The sequence below is a fragment of the Callospermophilus lateralis genome, chromosome 1 (assembly GCF_048772815.1).
Source record: "Callospermophilus lateralis isolate mCalLat2 chromosome 1, mCalLat2.hap1, whole genome shotgun sequence".
NCBI classification, from domain to species: domain Eukaryota; kingdom Metazoa; phylum Chordata; class Mammalia; order Rodentia; family Sciuridae; genus Callospermophilus; species Callospermophilus lateralis.
The window spans coordinates 179,351,071-179,375,207 of NC_135305.1; the positions used below are offsets into that span (position 1 = coordinate 179,351,071).

Here is a 24,137-nt window from a genome sequence, read left to right on the forward strand (position 1 = left end):
CAGACAAAAGAAATTAAAGGCATAAAAATAGGAAAAGAAGAACTTAAAATATCACTATTTGCGGACGATATGATCCTATACCTAGAAGACCCAAAAGGGTCTACAAAGAAACTACTAGAACTAATAAATGAATTCAGCAAAGTGGCAGGATATAAAATCAACACGCATAAATCAAAGGCATTCCTGTATATCAACAACAAAACTTCTGAAATGGAAATGAGGAAAACCACCCCATTCACAATATCCTCAAAAAAAATAAAATACTTGGGAATCAACCTAACAAAAGAGGTGAAAGATTTATACAATGAAAACTACAGAACCCTAAAGAGAGAGATAGAAGAAGATCTTAGAAGATGGAAAAATGTACCCTGTTCATGGATAGTCAGAACCAACATCATCAAAATGGCAATATTACCCAAAGTTCTCTACAGGTTCAATGCAATGCCAATCAAAATTCCAACAGCATTTCTTGTAGAAATAGATAAAGCTATCATGAAATTCATATGGAAAAACAAAGGACCCAGAATAGCAAAAGCAATTCTAAGCAGGAAGTGTGAATCAGGCGGTATAGCAATACCAGATTTCAAACTATATTACAGAGCAATAGTAACAAAAACAGCATGGTACTGGTACCAAAACAGGCAGGTGGACCAATGGTACAGAATAGAGGACACAGAAACCAATCCACAAAACTACAACTTTCTTATATTTGATAAAGGCGCTAAAAGCATGCAATGGAGAAAGGATAGCATCTTCAACAAATGGTGCTGGGAAAACTGGAAATCCATATGCAACAAAATGAAGCTGAATCCCTTTCTCTCGCCATGCACAAAAGTTAATTCAAAATGGATCAAGGAGCTAGATATCAAACCAGAGACTCTGAACCTGATAGATATCAAATCAGAGACATGGCGTCTGATAGAAGAAAAAGTTGGCTCCGATCTACATATTGTGGGGTCGGGCTCCAAATTCCTTAATAGGACGCCCATAGCCCAAGAGTTAAATACAAAAATAAACAAATGGGACTTACTTAAACTAAAAAGTTTTTTCTCAGCAAGAGAAACAATAAGAGAGGTAAACAGGGAACCTACATCCTGGGAACAAATTTTTACTCCTCACACTTCAGATAGAGACCTAATATCCAGAATATACAAAGAACTCAAAAAATTAAACAATAAGATAACAAACAACCCTATCAACAAATAGGCCAAGGACCTGAACAGACACTTCTCAGAGGAGGACATACAATCAATCAACAAGTATATGAAAAAATGCTCACCATCTCTAGCAGTCAGAGAAATGCAAATCAAAACCACCCTAAGATACCATCTCACTCCAGTAAGATTGGCAGCCATTATGAAGTCAAGTAACAATAAGTGCTGGCAAGGATGTGGGGAAAAGGGTACACTTGTACATTGCTGGTGGGACTGCAAAATGGTGCGGCCAATATGGAAAGCAGTATGGAGATTCCTGGGAAAGCTGAGAAGGGAACCACCATTTGACCCAGCTATCGCCCTTCTCGGTCTATTCCCTGAGGACCTCAAAAGAGCATACTATAGGGATACTGCCACATCAATGATCATAGCAGCACAATTCACAATAGCTAGACTTTGGAATCAACCTAGATGCCCTTCAATAGATGAATGGATTAAAAAACTGTGGCATCTATACACAATGGAGTATTACGCAGCACTAAAAAACGACAAAATCATGGATTTTGCAGGGAAATGGATGGCATTAGAGCAGATAATGCTAAGTGAAGCTAGCCAATCCTTAAAAAACAAATGCCAAATGTCTTCTTTGATATAAAGAGAGCAACTAAGATCAGAACAGGGAAGAAGAGCATGAGGAAAAGATTAACATTTAACAGAGACGAGTGGGGTGGGAGAGAGGGAGAGAGAAGGGAAACTGTATGGAAATGGAAGGAGACCCTCATTGTTACACAAAATTACTATAAGAGTTTGTGAGGGGAAAGGGAAAAAAAACAAGGGAGAGAATTAAACAACAGCAGATGGGGTAGAGAGGGAAGATGAGAGGGAAGGGGAGGGGGGATAGTAGGGGATAGGAAAGGTAGCAGAATACAACAGTCATTAATATGGTATTATGTAAAAATGTGGATGTGTAACCGATGTGATTCTGCAACTTGTATTTGGGGTAAAAATGGAAGTTCATAACCCACTTGAATCAAATGTATGGAAGATGATATGTCATGAGCTTTGTAATGTTTTGAACAACCAATTAAAAAAAAAAGACCTAAATGCTCAAAAGAAGTCCAGCTTCACTGGAGAACTAAAATCGAAAAGGCTGTTCTAAGAACCTGTCTTCTCCTTTTGCCACCTTTCTTTAGGTGTTTCTATCTGCAGACTGACTGTGTCTTAAATGTTGACATAGGTGTCTGACATAAAAGGAAGCTGCTCAGAGGGCAAGGTGAGAATTTGGTTTCTTCTGATCTCCTGTTACATTGCCTTTCCCATTCTCTCCACAGCCACTCTGAGCAACTTCCAATGAGGATGGTGCCCTCTGCAGCTTAAATGTGAAAAGAGATAAAACCAGGCCTGAGCACAGACAGACTTCTTCAAGTGCCAATAAGAATGTCTCTTAAAGCAAATTCCTGTTCAAACAAGGTTTGTGTTTAAAGTCTAGACGGTACATCCTTCACTTCTGGCTAGCCTGTCTGATCATTTGTCATTAATGTGTTCAACTTGTAATAATTAATTTATTATGTTACTCAAAAATATACATTCTGAATGCTAATCCTGGTCTGAATACATAAATCAGAGTCCTGACTTCTAGGAGGAAGGGTGATTGCAGTGGTGCCCCCATGCATATGCTCATGGGAAAGATGGCTAATGAACAAGTGCAAAAATAACTATATCTTATTATAATTTTAGGACATGATATTCATCATGAAAAAAGACAAAGGCAAGAACATAAGAATTATAAGAACAACTTATTAGAAAGAGCATTCAAAGAAAGCCTCTCTGAACAGATGGCATGTGAGCAGAGACCTGCGCTAAGGGAAGAAGGAAGTCACAAGCATATGTAAACAAAGAACCTTCTACTCAAAGGCACAGCATGTTCCAAGACCCAGGGACAGGGAAGGATGGAGACTGGTGTGCTGGAGGAGTTATGATGAGAGAACAGAAGGAAAGTGGTCCCAAAGATACCTGGAACCAACTGGTCAGGGCGTTACAAGGTTTCTGTATGGAGCCCTCACAAGTGTGAATGTGAAGACACAGAACATTGACACCAGCATCCTTACAGCACCAGCCACCACTTACACTATGCTGGGCACTGCTTCCTAAAAGGTCACATAAGTATCGAACTACTAGGAGGTAGATACTGTCATGATCTAGAACCTTAACAACCTCATGGCATAGCACACAGCTTATAACAGGCAACAAAAAAGTCCATGCGGGAGCTTATGATCTAAACCAGTGGAATGAAAGCAAACCTTACACCTTTCCCTGGCAAAGAGATAAAAATACTCACACCTACTAGGAAACTATAAAATGGGCCCTGCTAATATGTGAATGGTTGGCTGTGGCTTTGTAGCAGACTCCAGCAAGTGGGTTCATGAGCGCCTCCACAGGGGTCATGGACCCTTAAGAGGCTTGTGGAGACCCTGATCAAATGACACTGTTCCATGACATACAGGGGTTCTGAAAGGCACATTTTGTACAAGTGATTTTAAAGTTTACACAAATATTTAAAGTATAGAGTTGACTATTTTATCTATATCTTTTTAAGTTTAATATTCACATTTTTTAAAAAATTAATTTTCTATTTGAGAAAAGGTAGATGACTTTATCTTCAGGTGGTATATGTTGGGGTATCAATATTTATTGACTCATAAATGATGGAAAGGAGCAGTCATCAGAACCAGGGGAAGAGGCCCACCCCTTGGCAAAGAAACATTTGAAGGGAGCCCCAAAAAAGCTACAGGAGCTGACCTGGTGGACAAATTCAAGGCCACTATTGTTTACAATGTTCATCTTTTGAACTTGCACTGCTACTTAGTCTGATAGATAAAATAGAATCCCTTTGGCCTTTACTCCCCCATCTCCTGGCATGTCTTTATCATGAGTGTGACTTAATGGTCTGTCTCTCCATTACACAGGGTGAGAGAGACACAAGAACCTGGTCTCAGGGTTAGTGCAGAGACTGAGACAAAAGCTGTGGAATGAAACTTTCATTTCATTAAATCTAAAATATAAAGATACAGACTTAAGATTGTACAGGGAAAAAATAAGCTTTGAAAATGAAAAAACAACATGGATTCTGTTAAAACTAAAGAGATGATCCTCCTCCTACTGAGTACATATCTCCCCTAAAGACACAATTCTGACTCCTACTCTGGTCTCCAACATTGGACTATAATGCACATGAGATTTTGGTGAAGTGAAACTTCATTCAGGTAAATCAAACCCACAGTTGAGTGTGAGCTTAATCCCCCATTCAGAGTATGGAGAAAAATAACCTTGAAAGATGAGTAAAAGGGTAAAATCATCATTAAGCCAGGTTAAGAGAGGTGCAGTTCATTCAGAATGACAGGTCCATTTATGAGCAAGTTCAGGCATCTAGGAGACATGCATTCAAGGTTATATTGTTTAACTATCACCATTTTCAAATTTGTGGTTTTCTAATTTATCATAAGGATCTTTTCACAGTCAAGAAAGTACAACCAAAATAAAAACAACTTTGCTGGTAATGACACAGGGACACTCTGTGCTTCATTTTCAACCCGTAAAATTGACTTTGACAGCCCAACCGGAACCTAAGCACTATATTCCACACTGCCAATGAATTGCCTTAGCAGAAAGCAAGTAAAACTGCATCCAAATGAGAATTAACAATGGAAACCTTAAAAAAATTGTAATTTTATATTTTAAAGCTGGGATAATTTCCATATCTTCTTCCAAAACATTCTTCATCAAATTTGGATTTGAGGCATAGCCTAATGTAAGATTATATCTAAAAATCAATGTGGATTTTGAAGAAATCACAGAAGAAAATATTCCTAAGCCTGTTATAGACATTTTCAGTAGCTTTATTAATGAGGTGCAAATTTTAAAAATTATATCAAAAGTAAAATTTTCTTGGTCAATCATTCTACCAGAACTATTTTTGAATCACCTAGCAAGAATAATCTGGGTGAATTTTGATTCAGCAAAGACAATATTGTCCTTAATATAGTTTCCCTGCCGGGTCTGTCCAGCCTAAAACTATAATCAAAGAACTAGTTATATATCACAGTCTCAGCACTGTGGTTGCTTAGATCAGCATTTATCCACATTCCATACAATACAAAATTCTTTGCAATGTTAATAGATGTTCTGGAGAGGAAACAAAAGACTTCTTTTGTCAAGTGATTTAAGGAAAGTTTGGATTAAAGAACATTAAACACTTCTCATAGCTGCGGGACTTCTCAGAGCCTTCAATATGTTAATATACAACTGCTTTCCAAGTGAAGGCAAGAGTGTGTATTGTTTTCCGAAAGCATTTGATAAATGAAATGTTTCTTTCTTAAAGTATTATATCTCATAAACTATCACTTTGACAAACATGTTTTGGGAAATGCAAACCTAGATAATATCAAACTTGTATTTGTCTAAGTAGTCTATTTTCTATTTTCCCACAGCTCACTATGACCCACACCATTTGGGGAAAAATAGTCATATTGATATGGTGGGTTATCAAAATAATAGTGCCCTTCACAAATAATTACATTTAAAAGGCACACAGCTCCTGTCCTTGAAAAATAAGTCAGTAACCTTGGTGGCTCAATTCTGAGAAGTCCCTGCATTGTGTATCTTGTGTCCAGACTGTCATAGTTCTAATCTATCTTATCCCAAAACAGTAACAATTAGTGGATATATTATGTTAACAGATTGCTCTAAAGAAAGAAAATGTACATTAATGCCCTCTACCAAAGCCTCCTCAAAGTGACAGACTCTGTACTTCAATTCACTAGGAAAACAAAAGCATTCTTAAGAGTAATTTATACTTAAGGCCAGATATTATATTTCCAGGATGACTCAACAAAACCAATTTCCTCACTTCCCCAGATTCCCAACTGGAGGACCTTCCTGATCCTTGTGTAAAGACACTATTTTGACTGGAGCATCTCCATTTGGTTCATGAGCCACACTCTTTGAAGATGTTTTTAAATCACCATATATATACATGTTTCATTAATCCCCAAACCCCAGGATTTCAGAGTTGGAAGGGGCCTTCCCCCACTATAAGCCTTTCCTTTTATGGACAAGAAACTGTGGTTCAAAAAAAAAAAAAAATCACTTGCTTAAAATCACACAGCTCATTAGTGGTTGAGCCTAGACTAGAACCCAGACCCTGACTGCCTAGTTTCTGCTCTCATCCCTCGGCACTCAAAGGTTTTACAGCTCTCTGCAGAACTACAGGTCAAGTTCAAGCTCCTGCTGCAAACATGACCCTTGCTATCTCTTTGAAATGATCTCCTGTCCTAAGGCAGGTCACAACCCAGTGAACTATTTGCAGTTCACATTCAGAAGCTACTACAAATAAACATCTCAGAGGCTCAGGGAAAGAACACTTAAGTTAGAAGAAAAGACTTTGAGACATTTCAGTGTAAAGAATCTTGTTTTACCTATTGTTAAATCTCAGAAAGTAACACAGTGTCTGGGCACAAAAGGTCCTGAAAAAACCTCAATGGGACAGTTTGCTGAACTGCAGGCAGAACCTTACATACATCTAGGAAACATTAAAGTCTATATCATTAGTTAAAGGAAAGCTTATCCCTTCCCCAGGAAGTACAGGTAAAACCTTCTTACCCAAGTTTATGAGTTTACGCCACCTAACATATCTATTTTGGGTGCAGCCTAATGGTCATTTTTACTGTTGCTATGGTTACTATGGCCAATGTAAAGAAACAGTTCCATGTAGGAGAGGGAGAAGGAGAGGGAGAAAAGGGGCTAGTTTGCAAAGAGACTTGAGAAAGAACACCAGCTCTTTCAGCTAGTATTACCAAGTCTTGATTTTCTCATCTGTAAAATGAGATGGAGGCACCTTCATTAGTTTGGAAATAAGATTTTAAAAGTTAATATGTGTACACAGTCACTTGGCCAATTTGAATTGATATTTAATGGGTGCTGATATTGAAAAGAATTCTGAAACTGCGCAGGCAAGATTAGCTGTATGTACTCATCATGGGTGTCAAACAGGAGAGAGCAACATGCATGTTAGTGACTGCTGTAGACTCAGTGGTATGCTGCCCAGATTCTCATTTGAGAACTAAGGAACTCATTTCCCAGTGGCCATGGATGTGCCTTTCCTGAGGGCTGCCTTGTCCAAAGATTACACCCCTCCCCAGGGGCTGCTCACATCCACTGGCTTATTGATGAAGGAAAACCAAGGTCACCCTCTGGCCTCAATTAGAGTCAATTCCCTCCTAATGGCTATCCCAGCTCTAGAGCAACTGAGGAACTGCTGAGGCCTTTGCTACAATATCACAGTTTGATTTCTCACTATTCCCATTTGGGTTTTCCTCCCTTCCTTAGAGTACCCCAATAAACTTCCTTACATGTTAATCTCAGTCTCAATTTCCCAGAGAACTCAACCAAAGACATTATCCTTGGCCTAATTCATAGATCAAAAAAAAGTAGGAGGTATCATTCTTTTTATTGAATTTTCCAAGTAATCCACACTTGTTTTCCATAACAAGAAACTTCCTGAATTTATTCATGGCTAACATCCCTTTATGGATGAGGAAAAGTGCCAAAGATAAAAATAACCAAAACCAATTTTATTTGTCATTTAAAGAGCTCTAAATTCTGTAATCTGGTCTCACAGTAATTTTCTTCTCCACCAAGTTACTACTTCTTTAGTACTCTAGTTTTAAAGATATAAGGAAATGACAGATATCTATTTATAAAATACAAAGTTTAATTTATTGTGAGGGGTAATTCCATGTGATCTCAGATAGTCACAGTGATATCCAATGCTGGGGGGGTCATAGGCCTGATCTATGGGCTCAAGCATTTAAACTGTTCAAATTCTACTGAGAGAAGACAAAACCTATGGAAAAAGTGAACCACATAAATGACACTGGACAAGGATGCAGAAGGCTTGGGATCTGATCTCCCCCTCTGCCCGTAGCTTCCTCTAGGATCTTAGTAAGGTCATTTGCTTTTGCTGGGTCCTATTTCCCTCATCAGCAAAACAAGGAGCTTGTATTTTATAAAGTCTAAGGTCCTTTCTATAGTAAGAAAAACTTCTGATTGCTTAACCTTGCAGAGATTTTTCCAGGCAACATAAATAATAAAGATGTGGAGGGAAAGTGTAACAGCAGAGAAGAAATTAAAAGTGTCATAAATTCAAGTTACCAACTTCCCAAACGTGTATTACAGGAGAGACTATTAAGTGAATAGGAACAGATTTTATAGTTGTATTTTCCTTTTGCAAGGTTTCCATTTAAATCATTGCCCATGGCATTGATTGTCATTTCCTTAATCTGGAATGTTTGAATATACAACTTAGCAATGCCTTGGACAAGCCATAAGTCAAAGTTAACATTTTTAAAAATTAACCATGCCCAGGTCTCTTCCTTAGGTAGTGATGTGATGAAATATCAGCAATTATTAGAAAGAGGCTAGTGATGTCAGAGTGACATGCACTGTGATTTGCAAGTCCCCCTCTGACTAACCTCTGGTAGGGATATCCCAGGGTAGGTCTATAGTTATGACCCTGGTAGCGAATAGCGGGTTTAACTGGACTGACTCTTGCAATGCAGTAGAACAAGATCACCCCCTGGGGATTACATGAGTCCTCCATGTGTGAGTTATTACAAGTTCTACCTTGAAAAAAATAATATGTGCTGTCAGATTTTTTTTTCTCCTTTTAGTTAGTTACCCTGAGTTTAAATTGTGGGTTCTTCAGTAATGCCATCATCATATTTACTCAGCAAATCATTCTGCACATTCTGTGGATGCAAATAGAATAGAGAAACATTGAGACACTCTAAAGTACACACTAGAAAGTTCTCATTTCTCAGTGGCTTTTGGTTCAGAATCCTTTGACTGAGGAAGTATTTCTCCAGCCTCTGATCAGAGACTTGTTTTGACCTTCAGAGGTGGAACTCATAGGCTCTGCTGTCTTTTGCTTCTAATGAGATCCATGATTTCAGATGAGTCACTGAGCAACTGAGTCTCAGTTTCTTCTTCTAGAAAGTGAAGAAAGATAATTCTCCAATCCTTATGGCTAATGGTAGGACCCAATATAAAGATCAACCTGTGAAAGCACTTTGAAAAGTACACTTGGCTGACTGAAATGGGCTATTGCTTTATTAACTAAAATCAGCTGTAGCAGTGATTTTCATAAACATAAAAATGGTTACTCCAGTTTACAGCCCAAACCTCAGAGACCAGATTTTGGGATAAACCCCAGATGTCAGAATTTGGGGTAAACAGAAGCCAGCAAGACTCTATCAGTGGGCCCTCCTCTTACCCCAGAGCTGATCACCCACTCTCTCTAGGAAAGGATCTCTATCTGCTTCTAGTCTTTATTGGTGATTGCAAGAGAATGAACAATGTCTTTGTCTGATTTATCTTTCAGGGACTTTTAAAAAGCACCAAATTGGATAATATCTAAAAGATGATTGATCTTCCTCAGTGCCCACCCTCAAATGAGGAAAAGATCACCATATCATTCTAGCAGGATTCCTTTTCCTAAACATCTCCTCCTCAGATCTCATCTTTCCAGACTCTACACCCAAAATCAAAATGATTTCATTTGACAGATATGTTGCATTTAATTCTGCAGGATCTTCAGCCTTTGACAAACAAACATTCATTTTGCCAGGGAATGCTAAACAGCCACTAATGGAGTGAAACCTAAAGACCCTTCAGAAAAGAATAATGAACCTTCCTCCAACTCCAGGGGGTAATTTAGTAGGTAGATTAGGCAACACTCGATTAAGGGTAAACCTCTTTTTTCTATAGAAATATATTGTGTTTGTACAGAGGGGCTATATGAAGTGGAGGATTAGGTCACAAATCCACAGGAAAAAGCAGAAGACATTTCTCAGAAGAAATATGCAATTTACTGCACATTTGGAAAAACAAGTCATACTTTATTGGGAACAAAGAAGAAAAACTAAAAAACTCCATGTACAACAGTTTTATTTACACAATTTCACTTGACTTCTTGGAACGTTTCTAAAAATCGGTTAGTTCCCAAATACACCACATAGGATATCTTGTCACTCCTGACAGTCCATGAGTTACTACAGAGAATAACGATTTCAACTCAAGGCTACCAGAAACTGATTGTCAAATAAGATTTTCCAAGACTGCCCAGAGGGACCTGCCATAACAAAAGTCATTTTTGGCTCGTGGGGGATTATAGTGTGAAAGAAAAACAAATGTCAAAATAAATCCCTAAGGAAAGAAAACACTTCTGTACTAAACCTCAGTCCTACTCGTCAACATTCCATGTCCTCTGCAGATTCACAAATAGTTGGGTATTTCTTTATATCTGAAAACAGGAACATAGGCAGGAAATGTGGGATGAGGCTTAGTTCACATTTCAACTATATGATGAGTTTATCCACAACTTAAATGGAACTTCACAATTTCTATATGGCAGGATAGAAAATTGCAAAACAAACAAATAAAAATCTTGCAGTATTAAATATCATGATGTCAAGTTCTTGGGAAAATTGGAACAAACGTGGATTTTCTTTTCAATCTGTGTTAAGATGACCTTTCTCATCTTTACATACATTGAAAACGATGACTGAAATGGAACTCCCCTAAATCACCTCACACCATGCCTACCTACAGCCATGGAAAACTAGGAACTCAATAAACACATTTTGACAATGATAAATCCCCGAACTCTGCTGGTCAGTTTTCTCCTAATAGCAGTACTTAGGTAAGTGTACCATAGCATATGAACATAGATCATGGTTATAGCAACAATTTTAAGTTTGGGGAACTGAAAGAGAAATGAACTCAACTCAGTGTCTTGGAGAGATGAACATATAGATATGAGGCTTTAAATGTGCTATTTAAGATGTACAAGTTACTCTGCAAAGAAACAACTTAGCAAACCTTGGGAACCTTGTAATGAGCTATATGTTTTGCTGAAAGCTATGCATTTTTGAGGTTTATGATGTTTGTTACACTTCCTCTGTTTGCAATTTCAACTCTAATTGGAGAAGTAAAGTAAGTCCCAGCAAAAAGATAGGGACATTCAGGGTTACACACTTCGAAAAATAAAATTGTTTCTAGCTTTTTAAATATAGTTATTTATTTATTTAGGATTCTACTAAAAGAACAAGAATAAATGAGAACATTCATTTGCTTTTTAAACTGATCACACTCGGGTTTAACCACTGGCAGAGAAGAAACTTTACAGTTCCCTGGGAACCTATAATTTGGAAACGGAAGCACACAAGAACAGACTTTAGTTTTCAGGCAATAAATTGAAGAGAATTCTGCAGACATACAACAGAAAAGGAGCATAAAACATTGGCTTGTGCATTTCTTAGAATGTTAGTTCATTAACTCGATAAGCTGCATTGGGAAAAATGCAGCCAAAATCTACAAGGATGTCCACTGGGATTTCAAATTGGCATCTTTGCTCAGCAAGAAATAGCTAGAGGTGGAAAAAAAAATGCATCCCATCCTGGTAATGACAATTTAGTGTGAATCTCCAGAAAGATAGCTTGTTGAAAAATCTCCATATGGGCTCTGACGGGATACACAGAAGCCCAAAGCCCCAAGGCCAGACGTAAATATCACACGCTATAATATGTGTCCTGGGGAAAAGTTCTGCAGAATTATACAAGAAAATCACGATCTTTCACATTCACCTTTCAGACACAACTCAACAGTAACTTGAAGAATGTTTTAATTTTTCCTCCTTATTGTCCCAAATGTTTTTAATGCTTCATTGGAAACTTTCATTGACTGAAGTGTACTCTATATCTGTATTGCTCATCAGTATAAAATAGTTGCAAAGGGTTTGCTGGGCGATACTCCCAGTGGTCACTGTCTTCTGTAGTTAAAAGCTCATTACCAGTCTCTCTGGGAAAAAGCTCTAGTAACTGAACTCCACACAGGTCAGGGACTGTACTCAGCTTTTTCCTCAAACCTCATTTTATTAAACTCATCCAGGGAGGTAGAAATTATAATCCCAGGTACAGATGAAGAAAGTAAGGGTCAGAGAGGTTCTCTGCCTTACTCAGGGCCCTCAGATAATAGTAACAAGGGCCAGTACTTGAACTCTGAACATTTCAACTCCATAGCTCTTTATCCTTCCCTTTCTATTTTCTTTGCAATGCTCAGGGGGGTCAAAAAGACAAAAAACAAAACACACACAAAAAAAATCAAGAACGCTCTCTATCCCTACAGATTGTGGGTAATTGCCTCTGATAAGCAATAACACAAGGTATTTTTTGACAAAAACAGGACTCAGGACAAATACTAACCTGTCACTATTCTTTAATTAGTCAAGTTGAACTAGCTAAAGAGCATTCTTAATTTCCTTATTTATATCTTCTGAATTCAGAAGGATCAGACTGCTGTGCAACAGGCCACAAAACAAGGCAATTTATATGCATATGTGGCTGACTGTAATCATGCAATATTTAAAAAAATTTTGAACCAACTTTCTCAAATATCAGATTCCACATAAATGTTCACATTATATGACTTATCTTGGATAATCAGAAGGTCCCACAACCCTAGGTCCACTTTTACAGCAAAGTGCAGCCAGAGCTTAGTGGTTCCTACTACCTTGGATGAAGCATGGACTCTTTGAGTTCCCTAATTCCCCATTTGCCCTCAATTATGCCTACCTGCTAGGGCCAACCACAACTGAAATTTTTCATTATGATTATTCTGTTGCTTTTCCTGTAATAGAGGAACATTTCCCCAAACTTTGTCTTTTTTGATAGATTGAATGATTGGTCTCAATTTTTTTACCCATCCTTGTATCTGTCCCTTTACAGTGTTCTCTGCCTGTAGAGCAAACTTTCCAAACTTGGCTCAGCCAATGAAATGGGGTAGAAATCACAGTGTCAGTTCAAGACTAGGCCTTCTGATACTCTGCATGTTTTTCTCTGCTACTATCATTAGAACTTTCCTGGGTCACTGATGCTTCCTCAGCTTGAGTTACAGAATGAACAAACATATGTGAAACAGAGCTGCCCTAACTTCCCACGGATGTGCATTGAGTAGCAGAAGTGCCCAACAAGGCCACCCTCCAGAAACTGAGCTGCTTGGTCAACCTTCAAATCTGGTGGAATAAGTTACTACCACTGAGTTGGTTGTAAAGTAGTTTTGGAGTGATGGTTACATATCATTGGGATGGAATTACTAACTGATCTGTTTCTACCAAAAGTAAAAAAAAAAAAAAATGGCTGAAGGAATCAGATATTATTTTTTTCACGTTTCACATGTCTCTTATGTTAACAATGTAGACGTTTAAGGTATTTGAGTTTGCAACTCCTGCCATAAAACTATAAACTTAAGAAAGAAATAAAGTAGGATTTGCAAAATGTTTCATATCATGACTATATATCTAGGGCTGACAGAGCTGGCCCAGTTTCTTCCTACTGCCATCATGTTCTACTTGAAACAATAAATAGCATGGTCACTCTATCATTCAACTTGTTCCCAATTTCCATGCCAACTAGTTGAATCTCTTTGAACTCTTCTTTGAAGCCTAATCCAATGGCTATTATTTTTGTAGGCAATACTTTTCCTGATATTTTTATAGTTATAATACCATTTGGTTGGTTGAAATCATAAAGCTAGGGTATCTGATCATTACAAATCACCAGTGATGAATAAATCAAATTTAGCAGGTGCCAAACGTGTAACCACCAGCCAATCAACTAACCAGACTAAAATCCTAGTAGACTGACACTTAAAGGGATTAACAGGCAAACTTATAAACAGGAAGTACTTAAAACAACAGTAATATTAAAAGTCAAGGGCCTCCAGAAAGTTCTGTTCTCAGAAGGCAATAATTACTGCATCTGAGCACATCTGCTTAACAATCCATTCAAGTGGGAGGTTCAGTCTCTATTAACCTCAACCAGAGACATTTTCATCAAAATTAATTGTGATTACTTTTTATTGCATTTCAAATGTTATCCTTTGTTTGGGGTGGTCAGGAATGCAACTAAGCAATTCCAGACCATGCTATCTTTTATGAATAGGTCTACGAGGTAGTTATCAAGGCTCCTTATGAAAATATTGCTATGTGAAAGTTCACGGGCCAAAACAAGACATTAATTTCCATAACTAGATGTGTCCTTAGAAGAGAAAAAATTACTATATATAGAAAAGACAAAGACTTTGATGCTTAATGCCTACCCAAGTATAACTATGTAAATATCCTGCATGTACTAGACAACTCTGTTTAAATGTTTCTTTCACCTTTCCCTGTGATTATAAGAATGATCATCAATACTTATTCTGAGCATAGCCTATGCCAAGTATAATTCTAAATTCCTCATATACATTTAATTTGTAGCCCTCAGAACAATTCTGCAATAGATGTAATTATTATTCCTGTTCTACAAATGGGGAAACTGAGATGTTGGGAGGTTTAGTGACATTCCTAAGGACACTCAGTGAATTCTAAAGCTTGGAGTGAATCGAAGGCATTTTAGTTCCAGAGTTAGTTAAACAAAGATAAGGACAATGCTTACCTAACTGAAAACTGCACCCCAATCACTTGATTCATGATGTTTTCTGCCCGGATTATACCATGCTCTATCAACTTCTGTACCTTTTCCGATGGTTCTCTTTCCTGGAGGGCCTTCCCTACCACTTGTCTCTCCCATCTCAAACTCATTTGGCTCAAATTCCACCTGATCCATCAAGACTCAGTTTTCCTGCCTTCCTAATTCTTCAGAAAAATCATTATCTAATGATAGTCACATAAAGGTTTAAGTCCTGGGTCTGCCACTTATTAGATATATAATTTTGTTTTGTTTTGTTTTTAATTTTTATTTTTTTCATCTTTCATACATTTGATTCAAGTGAGTTATGCATTTCCATTTTTACCCCAAATACAAATTGCAGAATCACATCAGTTACACATTCACAATGTTTACATAATGCCATATTAGTGACTGTTGTATTCTGCTGACTTTCCTATCCCCTACTATCCCCCCTCCCCTCCCCTCCCATCTTCCCTCTCTACCTCATCTGTTGTTGTTCCGTTCTCTCCCTTCCCCCCCCTTCCCCTCACAACCTCATATATTTGATTTCGTATAATGATGAGGGTTTCCTTCCGTTTCCATGCAATTTCCCTTCTCTCTCCCTTTCCCTCCCATCACTCGTCTCAGTTTAATGTTAATCTTTTCCTCATGCTCTTTCCCCCTGTTCAGTTCTTAGTTGCTCTCCTTAAATCAAAGAAGACATTTGGCATTTGTTTTTTAAGGATTGGCTAGCTTCACTTAGCATAATCTGCTCTAATGCCATCCATTTCCCTGCAAATTCCATGATTTTGTCATTTTTTAGTGCTGCATAATACTCCATTGTGTATAGATGCCACATTTTTTTTATCCATTCATCTATTGAAGGGCATCTAGGTTGGTTCCACAGTCTAGCTATTGTGAATTGTGCTGCTATGATCATTGATGTGGCAGTATACCTATAGTATGCTCTTTTAAGGTCCTCAGGGAATATATTTTGAAAGTTATTTTATCTCTCATGGTCTCCTTCTTCTAATATACCAAATGGGATAATAATTGTTCATCTACCATATAATGGCTGCAGTGGACCTCTGTAGTTTTATCTGCACAGAACCCTTTCAGATACCAGGACTTATTTTTCTCTGTGGGAGATCATCTGTCTCCCCTCTTAGCACATAGGATTTAGATGAAGCTGACCCCTTCCCCCTAGGCTCCTCATGATCACATGGCCTGAACCTGAGCTGTCAATTTTTATGTCCTAATCTCAAAAGCATGTTAGAACTACTAGAGCTACTTTCCTTTGTCCTGGAGTGATTACATTCTTAGATGGTAGGCTGGCTGGTGCTGGGCATTATTTGTGGAAAGATTTCCTGAGGATCCCAGGCAACAAAGATTAAATCATCCTCCAAGTAGGAAGGAAACATATTATTGATGTCACTGTTTAGAAATCTGAATTCAGTCAAGATGAAAATCTTTCCCTGGATTTTTCAGTGAATTAATGGATTTTTTTTCTCTTTCTTAATACAGATTGTGTTTTGTTCCTGTCATTTGCACTTACGAGTCCTGACTGACATAAAACTGAAATGGGATAACAGCTACTATACAGTACCTAGCATAGTGTCCAACATACTTCAAAAATGGTACCTACCACTGTCACTTTTTTCTCTGCATTTGTTTTTGGAAAGCAGGAAAGCCTGGAGTCAGGTCTACCTTCACCCTTTACTAGGATGTCACTTCAAAACTTTTCTGGGACACTAGTTTCACCACGTGCGAAATCACCAACATTGTTATAAATGAAAACATGCTTGAAAAAAGCAGGAAAATATTCTACAAATTTTAGTTATTATTATCTCAATTTTTAAGCTCCAATTTAATATCTCTTATCAGAGATTGGGAAACTAAAGACCCAAAACCCAACTCTTGATTTGTCAAGAGCATTGAAGAAGCTGTGACCTCAAGTGAACATGATCCATGCTAGGGTGACCCGAGCACTCAGTAGAGGATCTGATCCTAGTATTACGCTATTGTGTAAAAACTCCAATTCAAACACACATGCAAAGGGAGCTCATGTGACACCATTATGCCCTGACCAGGACACAGAGAAAAAATAAATTAATGTTGACTAAATAACCTCCATCTGCCACGTGCTTCCTTGTATTTCCTACTCTGGAATAATTATTTATTTATTTTTTGGTCAATTAAAAAGATGAACTATGAGTACATATTGAAATTATCTAACTTCTTCTATCTCCAAGGAGGAAACCTAATATATAACTGAAGAAAGACACTAATTAATAAGCAAAATTTAACATGAACAGCAGCCAAGTCGAACTCGAACTGCTCTGTTTAAAGGCACACTGGAATAAATAAAGGAACTTCAAAGCAAATGTCCTGTGTTAGCTTGAATGTTTTATTGAGCATATGGGAAGAACTCCTTTGCCAAAAGTAGGGATGGTTAATGAGGAAAAATTGTTGTTTTCAGTCAGTCGGTTGGTTTCTGAGACAGGGATGTCACTGACAGATAACTATATTCATGGAGAAAACAGACTAATGATCTATCTCAGAGCCTCAGAGTTTTGAGCAAAATAAAACCAGTTTTGTAAACTGTCTGAGATCAGAGGAATGCATCCTTTCTCAAACACCTCCATGGTAATGCACATACATTTCCCTTCTACTAATCCAAAACAACTTAAACGTAAATTTTTAAAAAGGAAGCTTTCAGATTCTTGCCAAATATAAAAAAGTAGCTCTTACCTTTTAAGGCGAGGTACAGGAACCATCAGACTCTGCATAGCATTTCTAAACTCCATCATAAGCTGCTTTCTTGGGCACCATTTTGAAAATGATGCTTCATACATGGAAAGACCTCTCAGGTCCCTGGGAGTATACTGATAACTCTGATCTCAGAGAAAAGGCAAGTTTACCATTTCTCTGCATATTTTCCTGTAGCAATGGCTACATTCCAGAGTCAGTCAGTCTCCAATTATTTAGGGATTAAGAACATAAACCCAGGCTTACCTGCAAATGCTGTGAGTTGTCAGCCATGCTATCTTCTCGCCTTCGAACTTCTTCCAATAACTGGGCATTCTTCTTCTTTTCCAGCTGTTGATTGTGTTTGAGGTTGGCTACCTTCTTATTCTGATCCTTCATATGCCTGAGAAAAACCAGTACAACTTGGTTATATTCAACTACTGAAAAGCAAATGTTGTCAGAACAGATTTATTACTAAGAACAAAACATCTTGTGTGGACTCAGAAAAAAGCCAGGACCTCAGAATATTCTGTTCATTCAACTACAAATATGAATTGAGTTTTAGGTGTCAGGATGATAGTGGGGCTTCAATGCTGAATGGGACAGGTCTGCAGCTTCATGGAGTTTAGAGTCCAGAGGGCAAGAAAGACAAGTGTCAAGGAGACACAAATTATGGTTCCTAATGTTTAAGGAAACAAATAGCATGCTGTGAGAGATGATGATGTGAACAGGTGTTGGGGGTGGGAGGAGATGAATTTAGACATTGTTGAGTCCATGGAAGGTTTCCCTAAGTAAAAGAGACTGTGATTGAGACTCAAAGGAGCTAACCAAGAGATACATGAGTAAAGGAGCTCCCCAGGTAAAGAGAACAAATGCATATGCAATTCCCAAGATAGGAAAGAAGTGGATGCTTCAAGTAATGGGAGGTCTGCAGGGAGGGCAAGACTGCAAAGGTAGGTGGGCCTGGCACATGGGGCCCTGTGGTTCTGTGATGGGACATTTATTTTCTTCTAAATGGTTTCTGTTCTAATTATTATTATTCTTTTGGATCATGTTCTTATTCTGAGATCATAATCCATTACTCTGATTTTAAAATAACAATTACAGGGCTCCAATCAAATACACTGTCAACACTTAGCTCAAACAGAATAACAGCTTGGCTAATCATAATGTTAAATAGAGCCCTGGTGCTTGGACTAAAAGATCTTAATGAATCTATAGGATGTCAAGTGTAAAATCATAAAGTGATCAAGTGAGTTAAAGACTAATAAAGGACTGGTTAAAAATAAGAAAACAGGAGCTACAGGCTTAATGTGGACTATTTCACCAGCAGCATTTAGCAAAACATTCCACAGATTTAGGCAACCATGTCCACGGCAGCTGTTATAAATCTAATCCAACACATGAGGAGGCAGGAGGGCAGCAGAGAGGGCCTGGGAGCAGTGATTCCAAAAGAGGAGGGCCAAAGAGCCTGGTCATTTGAGGCCCTTCTTAATCCCTTCACCCCCATCTCCCCAGCACGGCTACATCAGTCACTGTGACTGAGCCCTGACTCTGGAGACAAGTGTATGGAGACCACTGCTCTTTTGGAAATATAAACAAGATGAGAACTAGATGATAAACAGAAAATGTGTCAAACTGAAACAATTAAAAAGAAAATAAAAAAGCATTCTCCATAAGAAACTCTTTATTTCCAGTCCTCACAAAATTATGCAGTCCCCACTCCCTCCCACCCCAAGAAAATGAAGTTCAAGATAACTGTTTACCAAGTGGAACAATCCTCTATCAGGACTCCTGCTAATAAGTAAAGTCTGAACACTTGGGCTCATTAAGAAATACTTCCAGTATCACTGAAGCAGTGATATAAGTGTTTTCAGTGGACTTAGGAGAATATGGGCAAAATCAAATAACCCTCTCCTTGGTTCCTATTTGTACTGCATAATTTTTTTTATCTTCTCTACCGTTGCTCAACACAGTGGTGCACATGGATGAAATCACCAACTCAATACACAGGTCTGCTTTCAGAAAATTATTTTTTGATTACTCTAAAGATGTTAGGAATGACCTCTTGCTTCCTAATTGAATGAGGATAGTATTTTTAAAGCTTGCCTTGAACAGGGCAAGCACATTTTCCACTTACTTAGGAAAATATGGCCACATCCCAGAAATAGGATATAATAAAGAGATCATATGGTTAGTGAGATTGCTTAATTAGAGGAAATTTTATAAAGAAATACATTTTATTTGTTTAGATCATACCATCAAATAGAACCAACTGCTAAATATCCCTCCCTTCACCAAGTGCCAGTGACAAAATAAAATGGATCATCATTAGAAACATCATTTGCATAAAGAATCCCAGGAAGTTCTCAAAGCAGTGTGAACACTCAACCTTATTCTCAAGGATACTCCAGTGTTTTTCCAATCCAAATGATAACAAACAAACAAACTCCAAGTCCATGTGTTCCTTAAAGCTTTCCTGAATTAAGAATCAGGGGCTAAAAAAATTTGTCAGTTCTGACACTATGAGGAAGGCCTTTTTCAGCATTTCCCAACCATCTATTTCTTTATTTATTTGTTTTTGTTGTTGTTATTGTTGTTTTGTTTTGTTTTGTTTTGTTTTTTTAGTTGTAGATGGACATGATACCCTTATTTTATTTATTTATTTTTATGTGGTGCTGAGGATTGAACCTAGTGCCTCACACATGTAAGGCAAGTGCTCTACCACTGAGTTACGACCCTAGCCCTCCCAACTGTTTCTGGAGACACCAGGAATTGATAAAGAAAAGTTGTGTTTTGAGTAGCACTGCTTAGGATGTGGCCAATTAGGATCAATACAGAACAAGGTGATCAGAATCATCATTTTGTACACGTGACTACCAATAGCTACCTATCAAGTACACACATTCTTTTGTGCTTCCAACATACTTCTGAGACTTTTAAATATCCCTAGCAGTCAAACCCTTTTTGTTATTGCTGTATGTACATAGGTGACTGTATGACCAATGTGATTCTGCAACTTGTACAATCAGAAAAATGAGAAATTATACCCCATTTGATTCAAATGTATGAACTGTCAAGATCATTGTACTGTCATGTGTAGCTAATAAAAAAAAAAAAAACATCCTTGAAAACCAAAAAGGGAATGAATTGATTTGCAGAGGTAGACACGAGGCAAGGGATGGCATGGCTAGGGTAGGGAATAGTGAGCAAATATTGAGCAGAGCCTTAGCTACTAAACAGCCCTTCTCTTGGTTATCCCTCAGGGAAACCCTAATGTTGTCTGAAGCAGAGGTTGAAATGGCAATTTAGCGGGGAGGCAGGTGAGGACTCAGGAAATTTTAAAATATTAGATCTCTTTGTCTTTCCCCAAAAGCCCAGTGATACTCAGTGAAAAAAATGACCACAGGGACTTCCTAGTAACAACCTCAGCATTTCCAATAATGAAATTTGCAAGTGACCTATTAGGCTCTATATCTTTCCCCACCTGCAGAAGTAAACCCACACTGAATAAAATCAACATGCCAAACTTAATACAGTCCCTAGCTATCTCCAAAATCCAGTAGGGCTCTAGCAGTGTAGACCACAGCACTCTCTTGCTGTACTGCCCTAGAGGAAACTATCATTTGTACCTCTTTCCAAACTCCCACTCAGTTAGCAAGTTGGGCAGTTCCAAGCTTCCACCCAAAACTGATCTGCTTCCTGTTGTGGGGGAGGGGCAGGCATTCTTTGGAAGGAATTTTTCTCCAAGGAAACACCATTAAAAGCATATCCAAAATGCAAATTAAAATAATAATAAAAGCAAGGATTGGGGAGGGGATAGTTGAAAAATATGATGGTAAAGTCAGTGTTCAATGTTTGACTTAAACTGACTAGCTTTATGAAGCAGTTTCATAAAACAGGTTATGTCACTTTTCAAATTTAGCCACCATTAAGGAATTTGAACAAAATTTAAAAAAAATTCCAACATAAAGTCAATAATGGTTCAGAAAGAATGCCAGAGAGAACAGACTTTAGCTATTTTCACTAGAGTAATCTGTCAAATTAAAATTAGAAAATGGTCTCTAACTTGCTGGTGACACTTCCAGAATTATACTGCTGGGAGTACTGGACAGTCCTCCAAGGATTTGTGTATATTTTTACATAAAGTAGAAAATAAAAATTTCTTTTTAAATCTCAGCAGAAATAAGATGCTATTACCCATCTGTACTCAAAAACTTTAAAAGATTGATAATATTCATTGTTGGAGAGGATTCAGGAATTCACTTCTCATACATGGGAAGGAGGAGTAGAATTCACAAAAGCATTTTTGGAAATCAATTTGGCAGTATCCACTAAAGTATGCATACCTTTTTCCCAACAAATCCTTCTTCTAGGAAAGAAGCCTGCAAAAATGCTTGCACACATGCACAAATATTTATATAAATACATTTTCATTAGAACTGTTAAAAGTGAAAATTTGAAAAATACCTAACTTTCCATCAGAAGGAAATTGACTGAAAAAAAAAATGTGTTCATAATATGGTATCAGGCTAGCTTTGAAAATTAAGAACAAATGAAAAACCTTCAAGACATGTTATTAACTGAAAAAAAGCAGGTAGCAGAACAATATACATCATCTGATCTTATTCACATTAAAATATAAAAGTTTATTTTCATGTGTATATACTCATATGCATGGAAATCAAAATTTCTGGAAATGCCACCCCAGTCTATAAACAACGGTTGACATCGGGAAAGGGAATGGGATTAGAGAAGAAGGGAACTTCTTTTACTGTATGTGTTTGTGTGTATAAGTGAGGTACAAATACACACAAGAAAATGCATCAATGTTTAATACACAAGGCAATGATTTTTGACCAATCAAAATATAGAGCATTACCATCACCCAGTCTCAAGTCCCTTCCCCCTGCTCAGAAGTGATCATTATTCTAACATTCATCCATATGGATTTGCCTCTTCTTCAGCTTCATATACATGGAATCATTGTGTCTGGCTTCTTTCACTCAGCATAACATTTTTTCAGATATTTCATTGTATATCATTCCATTCCTTTTTTTTTTTTTTTTTTTTTTTTGCTGAGTAACAGTCCATTATATGAATATGCTAGATTTGATTACTTAATTCTTACTTGATATTGGGCTTTTTTCTATTTTTATGTTTATAAATAAAGTAGCAACACACATTTTTATACCAGACATTTTGTGGACATATGCTTTCATTTCTTCTGGATGAATAACTCGATGTATGGTTAACCAGAGGTGTAAATGGTGCAACCTTTACATAAGACCACTTCTGGACTATATGATCCTGCCAGGTGTGGCTGCAGTGCAATGGCTAATAACATAAATTTTTGAACCAAACTGTCTGGAGAAGTTTGTCACTTTCTAGCTGGGTGACCACAGACAAGTTCCTTAACTTCTCTATACCTCTGCTTCTTTGCATATAAAATGAGACTAATAATCAACTGTAACTCATAGGGTTATTGTGAAGGCTTGATGAGTTAGTATAAGTAGAATGCTTAAAACAGATCCCAGCATGTTCACTTTCTGTTTCACTCTTAGCTTACAACAGGAATGCAATCATGTCTTGTGCAATACTGTGCACATATATTTAGTGTCTCATTTCCCACACCCAAACAGCAAGTATTGCAAATACTTGAAACAATGAACTTTGGAATGCATTATTAAATGCTTTTTGTGACACATTTAGCTTCCAATTGTGCTTTCCTTAATGATGAGTTACATTCCCGGCAGGTTATGCTGATGGCAGTATGGCGGGAAGGTCAGGACCAGCAAGGGGAAGTGAGACTCTGAAGGGACTGCACAAGTCGATGGGCCACACACACACAATGGAAGCTGACAATGAATATTACATGCAGAATTTCCGTTAATAAAAGCTCTTACTTTTAACCACTGAGAGGATCCCATTTTTTTTAAAGCTTGTAAATACCAGTGAGTACTTCAGCATAGCTATAAATTTTAGAAAGCTATCATAAATATTCTAAAGATATTTTACGGCAATTACAAATGTGCTAAATGTCATGAGCATGATTGCTCCTTACCAGAAGGATCATCTGCTGTGACAGCTTGAGGAGACACAAGTCGGGCCACAGTCTGAGGACTCAGTTTGAGAATAAGCCAGATCTCTTAGACTTTGCATCTTGAGGCAGTCTCTCAAGAGCAAACGTTTGGCCACTAATTTCATGACAGTTCACTGCTGAGTCCTTGTCAAAACCCCTCAGCAGGCCATCTAAGCCCACCTCTCCATGCCTTCTAACTTGGTTTCCCTCCCTGTTGTATTCCTCCTTCCTCCCTCCCCATAGTACTTGCTCCCTAGAAATGAGTGTTACCTCATTTTCCATTTTGGGTGCCTGGGTTTACACAAGAACCCAGAAACAGGTCACCCTCAGATAAAACACAAGATGCCAACACATCTTAAAAAGATATCATTCTTCACTTAGCAGGACAGCAGAAGGTACCTAGAACCTAATGTCATTATCTATAGAATGAAGGTGTTAAGGAAAGGGAGGGTTCAGATTTGAAAACCTGAGAAGTGGAGCTTTCTGGAGGCAAAAGTATTTTCATGTTCCCTCTTCTAATGCCAAGTCCTATTTAGTAGACCTTCTTTGGAGGAGATGACCCTATCAGGCTGGTCTTTGTTCAGTTTGATGAAATGATTGAATCACTTG

The 24,137-nt window shown here is 37.8% G+C and overlaps 1 protein-coding gene across 1 annotated transcript in view; it reads right to left on the minus strand.

The window, feature by feature from the left end:
- Positions 1-24,137, minus strand: part of Erc2 (ELKS/RAB6-interacting/CAST family member 2) — an 813,481-nt gene that overhangs the window by 346,622 nt on the left and 442,722 nt on the right. Inside the window, exon 14 of the mRNA XM_076856276.1 lies at positions 17,714-17,849. Within this exon, the coding sequence (XP_076712391.1) occupies positions 17,714-17,849 (136 nt within the window). The remainder of the gene's footprint in view (positions 1-17,713; positions 17,850-24,137) is intronic.